The sequence below is a fragment of the Ananas comosus genome, linkage group 16 (assembly GCF_001540865.1).
Source record: "Ananas comosus cultivar F153 linkage group 16, ASM154086v1, whole genome shotgun sequence".
Classification (NCBI taxonomy): Eukaryota; Viridiplantae; Streptophyta; class Magnoliopsida; order Poales; family Bromeliaceae; genus Ananas; species Ananas comosus.
In genome coordinates this window covers 6,921,535-6,938,822 of record NC_033636.1, presented here as the reverse complement: position 1 = coordinate 6,938,822, position 17,288 = coordinate 6,921,535, and the positions used below count along the sequence as shown (strand labels likewise).

At 38.2% G+C, this 17,288-nt stretch overlaps 2 protein-coding genes across 2 annotated transcripts; one reads left to right on the top strand and one right to left on the bottom strand.

Annotated features, from left to right (window-relative positions):
* On the top strand, window positions 1,458-7,785 carry LOC109722320 (aldehyde oxidase GLOX1). The gene is made up of 5 exons (XM_020250340.1): window positions 1,458-1,855; window positions 2,317-2,611; window positions 5,496-5,656; window positions 6,444-6,807; window positions 6,905-7,785. The coding sequence occupies exons 1-5, from the start codon at window positions 1,674-1,676 to the stop codon at window positions 7,703-7,705; spliced, it is 1,803 nt and encodes a 600-aa protein (XP_020105929.1). The 5' UTR covers window positions 1,458-1,673; the 3' UTR covers window positions 7,706-7,785.
* LOC109722321 (transmembrane protein 234 homolog) lies at window positions 6,152-10,169 on the bottom strand. The gene is made up of 2 exons (XM_020250341.1): window positions 6,400-10,169; window positions 6,152-6,295 (listed from the first exon to the last, which is right to left on the bottom strand). Exon 1 carries the CDS (start codon window positions 9,987-9,989, stop codon window positions 9,540-9,542), a length of 450 nt encoding a protein of 149 aa, XP_020105930.1. The 5' UTR covers window positions 9,990-10,169; the 3' UTR covers window positions 6,152-6,295; window positions 6,400-9,539.

Genomic DNA, 17,288 nt, shown 5'->3' with positions numbered 1-17,288 from the left:
AATTAGCTTAACGTTTGATATCAAAGTATCATTATGAACCGACTAAAATCAAAATAAAAATTTTGAAAAGTTGGGTAACTGAGCTAAAGTGGTTCACAGCTCAAATAAATTTTGTACTGTTTCTTAAATTTTAGGGTAAACTTCAAATTACCATATGGTTTTGCACTTTCTCACCTTAATACCATGTGGTTTAAAGTGTATAAAGTTAGTGTCCTATAGTTTCATTTATCTTTTCGTCAACTTTTCCGTTAATATTTTGTTAAATTATAAATAAAAAATTCCAAATACCCCATCTAACTTTATCGAATATTCACTTCAATTAGTACCCTTTAGTTTTAACTTTGTCATTGATTTAACGAAAAAAATTAGTGGAATCGATAATAAAAAGATAAAAATAAAACTACAATATACTAAATTGATACACTTTAAACCACATAACACTAAAGTGAGAAATGTGAAAACGCAAGGATGGTATTTGAAATTTTTCTAAATTTTAAGTAGTTTATTTTAAAAAGATATATATATAATGGCTTTATGATTAGGGTATTTTCATTTTGAATACTCAAATTTTAAATTCAAATTTAATATATATATCCTTTGTAATTATTTTAGGCTGCGTTTAGTTGGAGGGATATCCTAGAACAAGGCGGGATATCCCCCCATCAATACCCAAACAGAAAAAAAAGAGAGGGGGATTTGTTGTTCTGGGCTTAACGGATTGTTTCAGGAACAACTCGTTAACCCCGTTTTCCTCAAATGGGACAATTAGTGGGAACAACTTAGGGGCTATGTTGGTTTACCATTTTGTCCTTTAACCCTTCTGGATGTGTCTAGGAATTTTTTTTGAAAATTTTTTTATTTATAGGAGCCACACTATTTTGACTTATTAATATTTAATTTAGTAAATTAAAATAAATCGATTGAATGATTAATTTAATTTAATAAGCGCTATTCCATTTTATATATTTATATTTTAAATTAGTTTCGAAAAATAAATAAATATTTAAATTGAATACTACTAAATTAATATTTTCAAAGTAACATACAAATATACTTAATTTGTAAATTAATTTATTTTAATACTTAATTTATTAAATCATATTTGATTATTATATTCAAGGGCGAATTTATCATTTTATTTAATTTTTGTCTTTCCAACACCTTATTCTAATATAAATATCTAAATACTATCAAGAATATTCTCTAGGAACAAATAAATAACATTCAAACGTAATTTACAATTTATTCTAGCTTATATTAGAATATTTCTTATTCTCGAAAATAATAAAAGTTGTTCTTCAAAATTTAGTTATCTAGCCAAACGCAGCCTTAAAAAATTTCGGTTTAAAATGAGTCCGGTCGGGTTCGGATCTGAACGCCTTATTTCAAACCGGGTCCAAAACCCGAATTACTTGCCACCCTGCGCACAATGGCATGGTGGGGAAATATGGGCAACAACGAGGGCAAAGTACGAGCGGAGACGTGGTCTCCTGCATGGCGCGAGGCTGTAAAATCCGTGCTATATTTAAACTAGCCGTTGGGCACTAAACGCGGAGCAAATCCTCACGTATAATGCATAACCATCCACTCCTATTAGGGCAAATAGAGAGGAATAAGAAGGAGAAGAGGAGAAGAATAAGAATAAGAATTGGAATAAGGGGGGAAGAGCAATAATGGCGCCGACGACTCCCGGCCTCCGCGTCGCCGCCTTTTGCTCCGCCCTCCTCCTCTCGGCCACCCTCGCTGAGCCCTTTCTCTTCGACGACCTCTTCTACAGCCCTCAGCCGGTCGACGGCGACGCCCCGCCGCTCGACCCCGTCGCCGCTGACGACAACGGCCTGACTCCCCCTCCCGTGTACGACTGTAGCCGATTTTTTTTCATTTTCAAAAGCTTAAGCTGTTAGATATGTTGATGATAAGTTACGCTTTGAGTTCTCAAACAATAAGGTAAGTGACGCTTTTGTTGTCAAATTTTATTTTATTGTACTTTTTGGCTCAAATAAGGAACTTTTGTAATAATTTTGACGTTCGAGCTAAAAAGTACAATAAATTAAAATTTAAGGCTAAAATGTCACTCGCTTCGTACCTTAGGGACCAAGGTGAAATTTATCGATATATTGAGTGGTATAGAAGAAGTGTTATGCATAATACATGTAGATTCTATGACCACATGCTTATCGCATAATACGAAAATCTTAATAGAAAATCACGTAAAATCGAGATTTTTTTAAAAAAATTAAACTCAGAATCTCTTACTGTGATACTGTACGAAAATAAGATCTCTTGTTAGATTCTAACATTTGTGTACAACACCAGTAAGCCCAGCAATGTGCCGCCTCCTAAGGCGGTGATCCTGCCGCTGGATGAGGGGGCCGGGTTCGCGGGGAAGTGGGAGATCGTGAGCGAGAACGCGGGGGTGTCGGCGATGCACCTCGTGATCATGAAGCACGGCAAGGCCATCATGTTCGACACGACGGCGTTGGGGCCGTCGCTGATGCGCCTGCCGGAGGGCAACTGCCGTGAGATTCCGAACGGCAAGGACGGCGCGCTGGACTGCTGGGCGCACGCCGTCGAGTTCGACTACAACACCGGAGAGAGCCGGAGGCTCAAGGTTTCCAAATTTCAAGTCTCACGAACTTCATTTTCACTTCGGAATTTATCTAAACCATGGTCATTTTGGATTTAACTACTTAAATCTTTTAAAATTTTGATTTTGCTATCTAACCTTTCAATCTGTTTGATTTGAATAATAAAACTAGGAGTATCAACAAGCCGAATATGAGCGAGCTAGATCCCGGCTCGTCTAATAAACGAGGAACACGAACTGACTCATTAAAGTATCGAGCCAAAAATTCAGCTTGTGTTCGGCTCACAACACAAGCTAGCTACGAGCTGGCCAATAAACAATAAGTTAATGAATTAAATTGATATATATATAATATATATATATATTATATATATATATATATATATATATATAGTAGAGCTAAAATACTTGTAAAAGTATCACCCAAGTGATACTTGTGTTGTTTTTAGCCTTTGGATGGAGAGATGTGAGGTTGAGATGATGGTGGTAGTGGTGGTAGATGGTGGTTGGGTGGAATAGTATTTGATCCAAGGACTATTAGTAATCAAAAAGTAGATCCAATGGCTAAAAACACACAAGTATCACTTGGGTGATACTTGTAAAGTATTCTAGCCCTACTCTCTCTCTCTCTCTCTCTATATATATATATAGGTCCAGCTACTATACTATTATGAGTACAATCGCACTCGTACTCATAAGTTGTTTTCGATGATAGAGCTTCCGAATCGACGTCCACACCATTAAAATTATTTACAGTATTTAAAACTTCTAGAAATCAAATGTATAATCTTTTTCGACATCATTTACCTTACGATCAAGAGGTCACAAATTTGATAATTTTTAACGGTCGGTATGGAATACTTGCTAGTTTAACGGTGTAAAAGAATCGGAATTTATTGATTTTTTGATAGAAAATTCTATTCACTACATAGATAAAGATCAATAACTCTGATCTTGAATTGAAGGATCCGATCATCCTTTTTTAGGACGTCGTTCGATTTTGACCGTTCATTTTATGCCCACTTGATGAACTTTATTATGATTTCGAAAATTTACGAAATTTATTTTCTAGAAGTTTCAAATATTCTCGATCATATTTAACGGAGTGGATCGTCGATTCGGAAGCTCAATCATTGAAAATAACTTATGAGTACGAGGGCTCCAATACTCATAATAGTATAGTAGTCACGGCATATATATATATAATAATAATAATAATAATGATAATAAATTTATAAAATCTTATCCATTAGACGTTCATCTAATAGTTGAAATTTTATACATAAATGAGTCCTTTTATAATTGAACTCGACTTTATTTATTTTACTAAAAATCAAATAATAAAAAAAAAATATATATATATATATATATATATATATAAATTAAATAAATTATATAAATATAAAATATATGTATTCGAGCTGCTATCGAGCCGAACACGAGCGAGCTGACCCCAGCTTGTGTTCGGCTTGTTTATTAAACGAGCTGAAAAGTTTAGCTCGTGTTAAGCTCGTTTACTAAATAAACGATTCAATCTCGAGCTCATTTCGAGCCGAACATGAATTGGCTCGCAAATAGCGAGCTAGATTGCCACCCCTAAGTAAAACTATACTTTGACTTTAAAATTGAAATATGTTGTTTATCTTTACATATTTAGTTTGTATATTTCATACAAATTTCACAATGATAAGTTTATTAAAATAAGTAATTGAGTTACATTGTAAAGTCAAAGTGTTGGGATTGTATGGTTAAATCAAAACTTCCAAGGTTGGATAGTCAAATCCAGATAGATCAAAGCTCAGATAAGTTTCATACATTTTTATTTTTATTTTTATTTTTATTTTTTCGATAAAAATATACGGCGACTCTCTCAAGTCTCAACTACAGGCAATTCTGAAATAGTCCCCCTACTGTTTTTTTAAGTTTTTTTTTTTTTGGAGTTCCTTCATGACTTTTAATATTTTTAGAATCAAATAATTTTTCTCCAAAAGAACTAAATATTTTTATTAAATTTATCTACGATTTCACTAAACTAAAAACTTTAATTATTGTTTACAAAAAACATTAGATAACTTAGTAGCCAATAAGTAGTACAGCCGTTAAAAATTTAGATAAAACTTTACGAAACTTATCTAAACAATAAACTACTTTGAAGCGGCAATCAAATCTTTCAGAATTTTGATTTTACTCCGCAAACTTTCAAGTTGTTTGATTCGAGTCAGTCAACGGCACTTTGATTTCAAAATTTAACTTAATTATTTACTTTAATAAATTTATAGTTGCCAGAACTGTATGACTGAAGAATTTAACTTAATTATTTACTTTAATGAATTTATAGTTGAGACCACTCATACTTAGGGATGTTAATGGCATGACTTTCGGAGTGGGTTTTCAAAATTACTAATCCGAATCCCACCGGTTTTTAAAAATCCATATTCAAAACCGAATATGACCAAAAGCCCGAAAACCGAACCCAAACCAAAAAATCCGACTCCAAAACAATAATTTCTCTTTACCATATTTGAAAACATATTATAGTGAAATCTATTTTTTTTTAAATACAAATTTAAATATAATACCAAATATTCGTATATATACTTATATAATATAAAAATATTTCGGTTTGGATCAGATTCAGATTCGATTCGAATGAGGTACAAACAAAATTCATATCCGAAATTGAATCCGTCAGTTTTTTTTTCTTTTATTTCTGTATTCAAAACTATATCTGTCTAGAATTTGGTAAAAACGCTCCATTCTGATTAAGGTGCGACTTCGGATAAAATTTTGAGTATCTGTATCAGTTGATATCTCTAAGGGCTGGGTGTTTATACAATTTTACCTAATACAATTATTTGCTCTGCAGTAGCAAATTTGGTTTCTTACACAGTTTGGAATTTGCATCCAGGTGCTGACAGACCCCTGGTGCTCGTCCGGCGCCGTCGCGGCAGACGGCACCCTCGTGCAGACCGGAGGCTACGCCGACGGCGACAAAGCCGTGCGGTACCTCTCCCCCTGCCCGACTTGCAATTGGGTCGAATACCGCTTCACACTCGCCGAAGCCAGATGGTAAACTCTAAGCACACTAAACGCTCTCATCGGTAGAACTCTCCAATAAAAACTTACTGATTCGATTCGTTGTTACGTGTCAGTTTTGCCTTTATTTAAAAATTATAATTCTTTTCTCTATAAGTTTTAAAAGAAGAATTTAGATTTTACTATTAGAAAACACCCATCCAACCAACAATTCATTGAAGGGACGCAAAACTGACATGCAACAGCAAATTACAGGCTCCTCAATGAGGCGTTGGAAGCTCCTCACTGAAATTTTCTCCCGGAAGAAATCTACACAAATCATCTTATAAATTGCCTTTATCTTCGTTATATGCACTTTTTTCTCAAAGGGCTTGATAGTTGGTACCCGAGTTCTCAAGTTCGAATTCTAGTTGATTCACATTTCTAGCCAAGTTTATTTCTAAATAAAATAAACAAAGCGAATAGTATGCTACCTCTCTCTCTCTCTCTCTCTCAAAAAAAAAAAAAAGAAGAAAAATGCTACTTATATGTCCAAAAGTTAGCTGTAAAATCTTATATTCAATCCAGTTAAAGGGTTATACAGTTTTTTCAGACTATTGAGAATTAATAAATAGGAGTGTTGTAAGATTTGTAAGATTAGTATGAAAAGGATGTGGCTACATGCTTCTTGATCTGCAATTGCAAGTACAAATTAAGAGTAATGGGTTAGACTCCGCGAATCAAAGTCCCCGAGATTTGGGACAATAATGATGAGTGGTTCACAGCATTTTTCTTACATCGAAAGTACGTCATGCGTGCGTGCGTGCGTGCATGCGTGCAGGTATGGGACCCAGCAAATCCTGCCGGACGGCAGCTTTGTTGTGCTCGGTGGCCGCCGCAGCTTCAGCCTGGAGTTAGTCCCCGAGGCCGGGAAGCAGAACACCAAAGCGACCAACTTCCAGTTCCTGCGGGACACCACCGACAATATGGAGAACAACCTGTACCCCTTCGTCCACCTCGCCCCCGACGGCAACCTGTTCGTCTTCGCCAACGACCGCGCCGTCATCCTCGACCCCCGCACCTGGGCCGTCGTACGCAAGCTGCCCACGCTCCCCGGCGGGGCTCGCAACTACCCGGCCTCCGGCATGTCCGCGCTCCTCCCCCTCGATCTGCGTAAAGCCGGCAAAAAGCCCGTCCAGGCGCGGGTATTTTTTCATCTAAGTCACGTAGTTTTATGGCTACGACAAAGAAGCAAGCGAGCGAAACAGGCACTCAATATTTGTTTCGCTAACAATTTCGCAGGTCCTTGTGTGCGGTGGCGCGCAGAAGGACGCCTTTGCCTTGGGCGACAAGCACATCTACCCGCCGGCTCTAAAGAGCTGCGGCCGCATCAGCATCACGGACCCAAAAGCCCAGTGGGCCATAGAGCAGATGCCGGTGGGCCGCACGATGGGCGACATGCTCCTGCTCCCGACCGCTGACGTGCTTATCATCAACGGTGCCTCCAAGGGCTGCGCCGGCTGGTGGTTCGGCCACGACCCCGTCCTCTCCCCGCTGCTCTACAGCCCGAAGAAGCCCAGAGCGTCACGCTTCCGCGCACTTGCCGCGACGAACATCCCGCGCATGTACCACTCGAGCAGCGCGGTGCTGCCGGACGCCACCGTGTTGGTCGGAGGCAGCAACGCTAATGATCGTTACAATTTCACGGCCGAGTTCCCGACGGAGGTGCGGGTGGAGCGGTTCTACCCGCCATATCTGGACGAGCAGCTGACTGCAAACCGGCCGGAGATCAATGAGGAGTCGGTGTCCGGCGGGATGCAGTATGGCGAAACCTTTACGTTCAACTTCCGCCTGCCAGAGCAGCTGACGGAGCAGCAAGATGTGATGGTGACAATGTATGCGCCGCCGTTCACGACACATGGGTTCTCTATGAATCAGCGACTGCTCATACTAGAGATACAGAACTTCGTCATCGGCCTGGACGAGTGCCAGATCTCCGTGACCGCACCGCCCACGGCAGAGCTCGCACCGCCTGGGTACTATCTGGTGTTTGTGGTAGTCAGCGGCGTGCCCAGCAAGGCCATTTGGGTCCAAATTCAGTAGTAACACTGCATGTAATTGCTCTCTACTTTGTACTTTTGTCAAGTGTTTGTCAATGGAAGAAACATAGTTTCCTTTATGTTTCCCAAACTCCTATTAATCTTTCACCTCTTCCTCCTTGGAATAAACTAAGAATTAAGTAATTCATTGGTCATCTCCCAATCTTTCATATTTTATGTTGTTCTATTTTGCCCAGTAACTTGTATTATAACTAAGCCAAGCCCCCAGAGGTGAACTACATGAATGATCCAAGCCAATCAATCAATCAATCACCAAATCCTAATATTAATTGGTTTTTTCTTCTGAACTTGTCAAAATGTTAGAAAAAGCTAAGTTTAATCAGCTATTGAGGGTAACACTACCTTATCCTCATTTCTGCTGCATTTCTAAATATCCGGCAAAATCTTCTGCAGCAAACAAAATAGCTCGCAGATTCCTCCTCTCATACTGCTGTACTAACAAGATCATCATAAACATCCAATCTCTGCCCCAAATTTCACCAGTAATCAACATAAACAGCTCCGAAGAACTTCAAGCCTAGACCTTTACCTTCTCCAGAGTCAGAAAACTTACATTTCAAGCGAGTCTTTTCCAAGAAGTACCATCTTCTTGAACTTTGTTTTTAGAATTTAAAATTATCCAAAGAGGGTCTTTCTAGCAACTCTGTAGCTATCACTCCAATAACATCATAAATCTGGTTAGTCCTCGAATGGCTAAAGCGACAATGGTCATGATCATGCACGTAAGACAACTAAAACACAATCTCTTATCTCAATCCAAAATGATGTATAAGATCTCTTTATCACATAGAGAATGAGAAAATTAATTAAGTTGTGGAATGAATTTATCCTCTCGTTAGAAATGAAAATTATTAAGTATACTTCACACAACCAAACATAAAGCTTCAAGCTGAATTCTAGCATAATACCCTAACTAGTTATACATTCTATAACTATTCTAGATAAAATCAGATCCGTGTCAAAACTTTCCTCTAATTCTATTGGGTCGGTAAATAGAAAAATAGATGACAGTAATCCCACGACGCACATTGTTGTCAAAAGATGTGTCAAATGGAAAATTACAAGAACACAAATCAGTTTTAGATGCAAAGTTTCCTGTAATACATCAAACAATAAAGAAAAGAGAAAACTTTTCTATAGTACGCTAAACAATGGAGAAAAGAGCGAATAAGAGTCAGAGATAATTGCCTATGTATACTGAGTTTCATATTTACCCTTTGTTTGAAATGTACCGATCTAAAGTTTCTATGTTTCTCTTATATACCCCCACTTTGAGGGTTTATTTGAAAGAATTTCGAATCAGACAAACATAGATTTGATAACAAGCAATTTGAGGAGCAAATGTGAAAGTTGAAAACTCATGAAGGGTATAGAAGCAATTGCCCCTAAGAGATACAAGGCAAAAGAAGCCTCTTCTTCCTCTCCTTTTTTTTTTTTTCCATGGCACATATCCTAAAAACATTTCAGATCCACTCCACAAAATTTCCCTGATTAACTAGAACACATGAATAAAAATATATAGATCTTACCTAAACTACAGCATATTTTGAAATAAATATCCGAACCTTTTAAAAAATTTTAAATTTACTACCTATTCTTAGAGTGTCTATAATATTTTGAATGGATTTTGTCAAAAATTTTTACTTCCAAACTTCGTACATCTTACTTTAAGAAAACTATTCAATTAAGAAGGAAAATCAAAATTTTAAAAATTCAGATACCTAATTCGAAATGTGCTATGTTTCGTGTAAGCTCTACACATCTCTACCAAAATAAAAAAAAAAAAGCCCTACAAGCGAGAGAGTGTTGGATCACCTTCAGGGGATGCAGATCCAGACGCCGAGGACGATGAGCGCCGTGCCGAGGGCGGCGGGGGCGAGGCGCACCTCCTCGCCGAGGACGGCGGCGGCGGCGGCGGTGGCGGCGAAGGTGGTGGCGTTGGTGACGGGGACGGCTACGGAGATGGGGGCGCCGCCGAGGAGGTGGAAGAAGGCGGCGGAGGCGGAGAGGTTGAGGAGGAGCGGCGCCGAGTACTGCCACGTTATCAGGAGCTCGATCCACCGCCGCGCCGCGCCGAGGAGGAGGCTGAGGAGCCCTCCGCCGGAGTTGCCGTCGTCGGCGTCGGCGGCGGCGGCGGCGCTGCGGCGGCGGCGGAGCTTGCGGTCCCAGACGAGCGCGCCGCGGCGCATGGCGGCGTTGGTGGCGCCCCACACGAGGCCCACTGCGAGCATCCGCGCCGCGTCGCCGCCGCCGCCGCCGCCGCCCATCGTTGGAGCTCCGCCGTGCGAGCGAGGGAAAGACGGGGGAGGAGCGGAGATGGTTGGGGGAGAGGAAGAGGAAGAGGGGGAGATGAGGAGGAAGAGGGAGTGGGGGCGAATGGAGTTCCGGGCTTTGTACTGGTTGGACTGGTCTGACCAAAGCGTGGCGATAGCGTAGGGCTCGCAATTTGACAATTTAGATGGCTGTTTGCGAGCCAACTTATCTTCAGTTCAAAAGGAGTCTTATGGTTTGGTAGTTAATTCACAAATTATTCACGAATTATTCATAAATTATTAAAAATTTAAAATAAACGGTCTGTTCGTTTATGACTTTTTTTAAAAGAAAAATTATTCATAAATTTTTTAGTCTTGGCTTCCCCGGTCCCTGCCATGGCCCACCGCATGATGGGAAGGACGCGGCGCTGCGGTACGCACTGACATATCAGCAGCTCGAGGATAGGGATGTCAATGGGCCAGATTCGGGACGGATTTTTAAAAATCCGAATCCGAACCCGACTACCAAATTCGAAATCCGAACCCGAATCCGAACCCAAATCCGAAGCGAACCCAAATCCGGCCAAAAGCCCAAAACCCAATTCTAAACCCGAAAACCCGAACCCAAAAATAATATTTACCAAATTTCAAAACATATTATACAAAAAACTAAAATTTCAAAATACATATTCAAATATAATATTAAATATTCATGTCATTCAAAATTTACATATTCAAATACAATATTAAACATTCATGACATATAATAGCGATATCCAAATATGAAAAGTACAAATTCAAATAATTAAAAATAACAATACAATTTTCATATGTCTAATATAAATGCACAACTTCTAAATAGAGCACAACACAATATAATATTAAGATTTAAAATAATCTTCCACTATAACATTAGCCAAGTCTCCTCATCATCATCATTCAATTATCCAAGTGAAAGATGCATTATCTAGCAACATATTATTCCTGCACATAAGCAAATACAAAAAATTCTTAAAAGTATTTTTGAAATAATAAATTCTCATAATCTTTTTAATAAAAAAATTGATTAGAAGTTACCTCATCAACATTAACTAGTGTAAAGACCCGCGTAATGCAGCGGGTAGATAATAGAAGTAAAATTTAAAAATTCTAATAAAATTTATATTTACAACTTATTGATATATAGGAAGTTATACCATGTTACGCACAACCAATTTGCATGACTAAATTCAACTGTTAAAAAAATAAAATTATAGTTAGAACCCACTCATTGATAGAATATTAAGGGGCAATTGTTTATATATCCCTGAAAAGTTCCCGACTTTCCGATTTACCCCTCTTAGAAGGCTAATATTGAAAATACCCCCTACATTCCAACCTATTTCTAATATGCCCCTAGAGTTAAAATCTGTTAAGGAACTTTATTATCTCTGTAAAATTACTATTTTGCCCTTTCAAAAATACCCTTCCACCATCACTTTCTTTTTTATTTGCCCTTAAAGTCAGGGGTATAAAAAGCATTTTGATTTTTGGTCTTTTCCAATATATCTACCGTCACCAACCTTTCTTATTTGCCCTTAAGTTAAGGGCAAAATTGGCATTTTAATTTTTTTTAACTGTGGTAGATATTTAACTCATGTTTAACCCAAGTTAACTTAACAAAAGATAACTGCGGGGGTATTTTGCAATAACGGTGGAACATATAAGGGGTATTTTAGAAAGAAAAAAAAAGTACGGGTAAATCGGATATTTCCAAATGTATGAGGGGTATATAGGTAATTATCCTGAATATTAATATAGTGCATGTAATTAAATATTGCACCTTGCATGTAATTAGAGGAATGGGGAGGTGAGGCGTTGGACGTTTAGAAGAGGAGAAGATAGTTTGATTTAAAGTTGGACTATGAGAATGAAGGGTAACATGTCACGTGGCAAAAAAAAATTTTATGGTGTATGCAAAAGAGTTACAAAAAGAGGGGGTGAGAGATTAATGGAGAATGAGAGTGGATTAAAGTTATAAAGCACACCTATTGATAGAAAATTAATACGGTGCATGTGATTAAATGTTGCACCTTACATGTAATTAGAGGAGTGGGGAGGTGAAGGGTTGGGCGTTGAGAAGAAGAGAAGGTAGTTTGATTTAAAGTTGGGCTATGAGAATGAAAGATAACATACCACGTGGCAAAAAGTATTACGGCTTCATATAGGTTTATAAATGATGCCACCTTCGTCGTCATCATCATCATTTAATGAAGGTCGATAATACGATGTAGCTGTAGAGGAACCTACAAATAAAATACAAAAAATAAGTATATTAGATATAGTTTAAAAAACTAACTCATATTTTATTATATTTAAGAAAACTACCTTCTTGATGGAACTTTGCCAAAACCAATCACGAGTGCATATCAATGCTTCTAAAATATCGGGATGAAGCCTATTTCGATGTGGGGTTAGAAATCTTCCACTAGTGCTAAATGCCGACTCTGATACAACAGTAGAAACAGGTATGGCAAGAATATCTCTAGCCATCATCATCAAAGTAGGATACTTGAGCCCATTGCTCTTCCACCAAGCCAATACGCCAAAATCATCTGTTCTTGGTAAAGTATCTTCCTCCAAATAATGATCCAATTCAGATTTTGCAGGTGTAGTAGATGTTGATTTCTTTTTTTGCATCATATATTGATCATATATAGCAGTAAAATTCTTTCTACTCATCACACTACTGTTGTTAACTTCACTTATGGAAGAAGGAAATGAATGAGAAGATTCATCACCAACTTCCTTCTCTCGCTTATTTCTATTTTGATACTCAACCAGAAGGTCATGACATAATTTTTGAATTCTATCAACTTCATTGTTCACTTCAGTATTATAAATAATTAAAAAATAGCAATCCAACAAAGTCAACTTATATCTTGGTTCTAAAACAGTTGCCACTCCCATAATGTCATGAAGTATATGCCAATATTTATCAAACTTTTGTAACATTTTTTTCAGCCATAAATCTAATCATTTCATAATAATCTATAGACCACTCATGCAATGTCAATCGAATATCACATACCTTTTCAAAAAAAGGATTAGCAGTGAGATATCTTGTTCCTGAAAATATTTTGGTCATGCTATAAAATAACTCAAGTCTCTAACTCAAATCTCTTACACATGTCCATAGCTATAGCCCAGTCATCTTCTGAAGGCAAATATTTGTATAAGGACCACGAAACTTCAAACGTGAGAAAACATCTTTATATATCAAAGCAAATTGAAACATTAAATATGTAGAATTCCACCATGTTTTACAATCAAGCACCAACTTTTTAGTACTTGAAATATCCAATTGTCGGGCCGTTTCTTCAAATTTTTCCTCTCTTTTTGCAGTTGTCTTTCAAAATGCAACAATATCTCTTATTTCAAATGCATCTCCAATCACCTTTAATCCATCTCTAATAATTAAATTAATAATATTTGCACAACACTGCATATGAAAGAAATGCCCACGAACCATTAAGAGACTTTCTCTCAAGTTTATCTAATAAGATATCCACAATGGCATCATTAGAACTGTAATTATCTACTGTTAAAGTAGATAGCTTTTTATCAAGATTCCAATCAATAAATGTGTCCATCAATAAATGTGTCCATCGACAGTGTGTGAACAAGGTACATATACAAACCTATAATAGATAGCTAATAAGTTATATGAATAAGATAAATAAAAAATTAAGACAAATTACATGCACAAAGAGAGAAAGATAGCTCAACACTCGACTCTGCAACATCCAAGAATTATCAATGAAGTGAGCCGTGATAGCCATAAAACCATTTTCTTGATTCTTAGCTGTCCAGATATCCGTAGTAATAGCTATTCTACTTCGATTGAATTTCAATAAATTCAGTCTTTTCCTTCTCATAATCATAAATTTTTAAGATATCGCTTTTTACCGTATTTGTAGAAGGCATTTTAAATACCGGTTGAAGTGAAGCCGAATATCTTCTAAATCCTATATGCTCTACCATAGAAATGGGATATCTATACCTATACATTAATCCCCAAAAGAAATGCCATGTGGCTGTATTTCCTTCATTGTTGGCTTTCACCTTATGAGACCAACCTTTCGCCTTCCCTACATACATAACGTCTAATTAACGCGACCACCCAACTTAACTCTATCTAAACCGTAAACTTATAAGCCCACACAAAAAGCCTAACCCTTCGTCTTCCCTTCATATATAATGTTTAATTAATGCATCCACCCACCCAAACCCTAATATAATCGTAAACCATACAAACTCACACAAAAGCCCCTTTCTCTCCTATGCGTGTCATGAAAATAAAAGTCTACTCCTTTTCTAAAATAAATTATGACCTCCTTCGTTTGACAAAAGGTGTGGGTTCCATTTACTTTTTTCTTTTTTTTTTTGTTAACTCCTAATTTTGGTGTCTTCTCCTATTCTCATTTAGCATGAGGCGTGGGATCTATTTTTTTCTTTTTTTTTCTTTCTTTTCAACTTCTAACTTTAGTATCTTCTCATCTTCTCAACGTCCGCCGCGTCACCTACTCCCAGCCCCCTTTTTTTTCTCCTCTCCAGCCCACGCGTCTTTTCTCCTTCTCTAGCATCCGTTTTCCCTAACTCCCACAACCTTACCTCCTCTTTTTTTTTTGTAGAGTTCTTTAGATGCTTCAGGTCATAGTGGTGACGGAGGCGGTGAATGTGATGGCAGTAGAGACCAAAGCGGCGGTGGCAGCTATGGCGGCGGCGGCTGCGAAAGAAAGCATGAGCAATGGCAGTGGAGATCGAGGTGGCGGCGAAAGCAATAGCAAGTCTCACCCTCTTAGAGACCAATACCAAGTGAGAGTTCCTCTTTTTTTTCTCTCTTTCTCTCTCTTATTTTTTATTTGTTATCTATTTTTAACCTATTTTACAGTATATTTTGGGATTATTTTATAGTTTCTGTTTAAGGTGGGTTGGATTGGATTAAAAATCTAATATTTCGATAATACCTGCCCGCCGCATCGCGTGGGTAACTACACTAGTTCATGCATGATAATCATTAATGCTAACTCCTTTCTTAACACTTCTTGATCAAATGTGAAGTTGACAACTTTTACTTTCTCACCTCGATATTGTTCTAACTTTAATTTTTTTTTATTTACTACATCTTTTATGTCTCGAAATTTACGTTTGGAACAAATTTTAAAATGAGAATGTAAGTAGCTTGTTCCTTTTTCTTCATCCCCACAAAGTTTTTTCCCATAATAATTGCACTTAGCCTTAATAATTTCATCATATTTTTTCTTTGTAAAGTAATTCCACACTAATAAAGTTGTTTTCATTTTTGTTACCTCATTATTTTCTTCATCATCACCAATACTATCAATTGGAGATGGATTTGATCCGACATTTGTATAAATAATAAGTGGTGTCGATGAAGGTAGAGAGGTTTCATTAGTTGTTGTGTAGACATGTTCAGTTCACCTAAAAAAGATATTTGCTAGCATTAGAGAAACTCAACAATTGAATAGAAGAAAATAATATAAAAAACTAATGCTTATTGGTCTTCAATTTTACTCTTAGTTAGTTAATTCGCGTTTAATTCGCAAATTATTCGCGACTTTTTCGAAAACCGAATTAAACGCCCGCATCCGCATTTTTCCAAAAAATGCGTAAAAAAATGCATTTTTTTTCATCAATAATAATTATCCGCGAATCATTCGCGATTCGCGAATGATTCGTCCAAAGAAAAGGCGGTCGTGGACTCGCGGGTCGCGTCATCGCCGCCATCGTCGTCCTCCTCCTCCTCCGTCGCTTTCGTTGCGAAACTTTAGATCACTGTAAAATTCCTCTGAAAAAAATTTTTTGCTAAAATTTTTTTTTCCAAACAATGGTTGTCCCTAAAATTTTTTTTGAAATAATTATTTTATAAATTTTGGGAAAAAAATCGAGTTTGGGACTTGGGAGCAAGCGATAGAAATGGCGCTGGGGTTTGGGGAAGAAGATGGGAAATCGCGGCTTTGGGGAACAGGATGGCGCGCGGTCCACAAGGCCACTTCGGCCTCGTGGACCGCATAAGAGGGAGGTCCACGGTGGACCTCCCTCTCATTAGTCATTGTCACGCCCCGCGCCCCGCCTATTTGGTCGGGTTCGAGCACGTTAACAGACCGCCGAACGGACAGAGTCTCCCCTATACGTCCAAGGCGTCGCAATCAACACAATATAAGAGGTTCCAACCAGGAACAGTATTCATTCATAGATTGCATAAGAAAGTATAAAAAACATAATACTACTAAGTTATTACAACATTCAACTTAGATACATGTTACAACACATTTTTTTTTACATTCATCTTCCAAATACAATCACAATTATTACAGTTTATTACAAGTTTGTACTTTGTCTCTAAACCCCCCAAGCTAGACCACCAACTCGGGTATTGCTATCTCAGTATCTGGGGTAGGGCGCTACCTATGGAGCTACGCCCTTGCCTCACGCCGCCGCGCCGCTCACGTGTGTACCTGTAACACCCCAAAACAACGTGGGGTGATAACCAACTCCATGGTTCCTAGTAGGTACGGCCACCCAAGGAAAAAGCTCGACCAATAGGTTCAAGAGAGGCAACTGCAATCATGTTAGTCCAAACACATCTATATATGTATATCGTCATGTTATTATGCAACTAACAGATAACATGCCTCACAAAATGGAATATGCAAAACCTGTAACTCATGCAAGTAGTTTACTTGATTCTACTACATATTATTAGTCATTCTTTACATATAGCCGTTCTTTACTTATTTAGCTATTCTCATTCATTAGCTATTCTTTACATCATTACCCTGTTTACATTATACTCATTGGCGATTCTTTATTCTTTGACATTCTTGATTGTTGATATACTTTAGCATTTGCCGTTCTTTCCTAGGGTTACTTTACCTTAGCCAACTATGCCACTCGACTCGGTCTTGAGTCAATCAATCGCGGATAGTCCGCGCATTGTCTAGCTCGAGGTGAAGGAACTCTCACATGCACCTTAGCTAACCACAGCCTACCGTACTCCTGTCCTAGCCGTCTGGCGGCGAACGCATTGCACCTCACCCAACAACAGCCTAGGTCATGACTTAGCCACCCGGCGGCGAAATCGTCGCACACGCCACGTCGATGGTTCAGTCAACAGGCGGTATGATCCACTAACCGGCTAACCATCCGGCGGCGAAATCGTCGCACACGCCACGACAATGGTTCTATAGCCCCGAGGCGGCGAAATCGTCGCACACACCCCACACCCCTCTCAGTGTATCCATTTAGCTT

Coding starts and splice junctions, on each gene's coding strand:
- LOC109722320 (XM_020250340.1), top strand. CDS start 1,674: ATGGCGCCGACGACTCCCGGCCTCCGCGTCGCCGCCTTTTGCTCCGCC. Junction 1,856..2,316: donor GGCCTGACTCCCCCTCCCGT/GTACGACTGTAG, acceptor GTACAACACCAG/TAAGCCCAGCAATGTGCCGC. Junction 6,808..6,904: donor AAAAGCCCGTCCAGGCGCGG/GTATTTTTTCAT, acceptor ACAATTTCGCAG/GTCCTTGTGTGCGGTGGCGC.
- LOC109722321 (XM_020250341.1), bottom strand. CDS start 9,989: ATGGGCGGCGGCGGCGGCGGCGGCGACGCGGCGCGGATGCTCGCAGTG.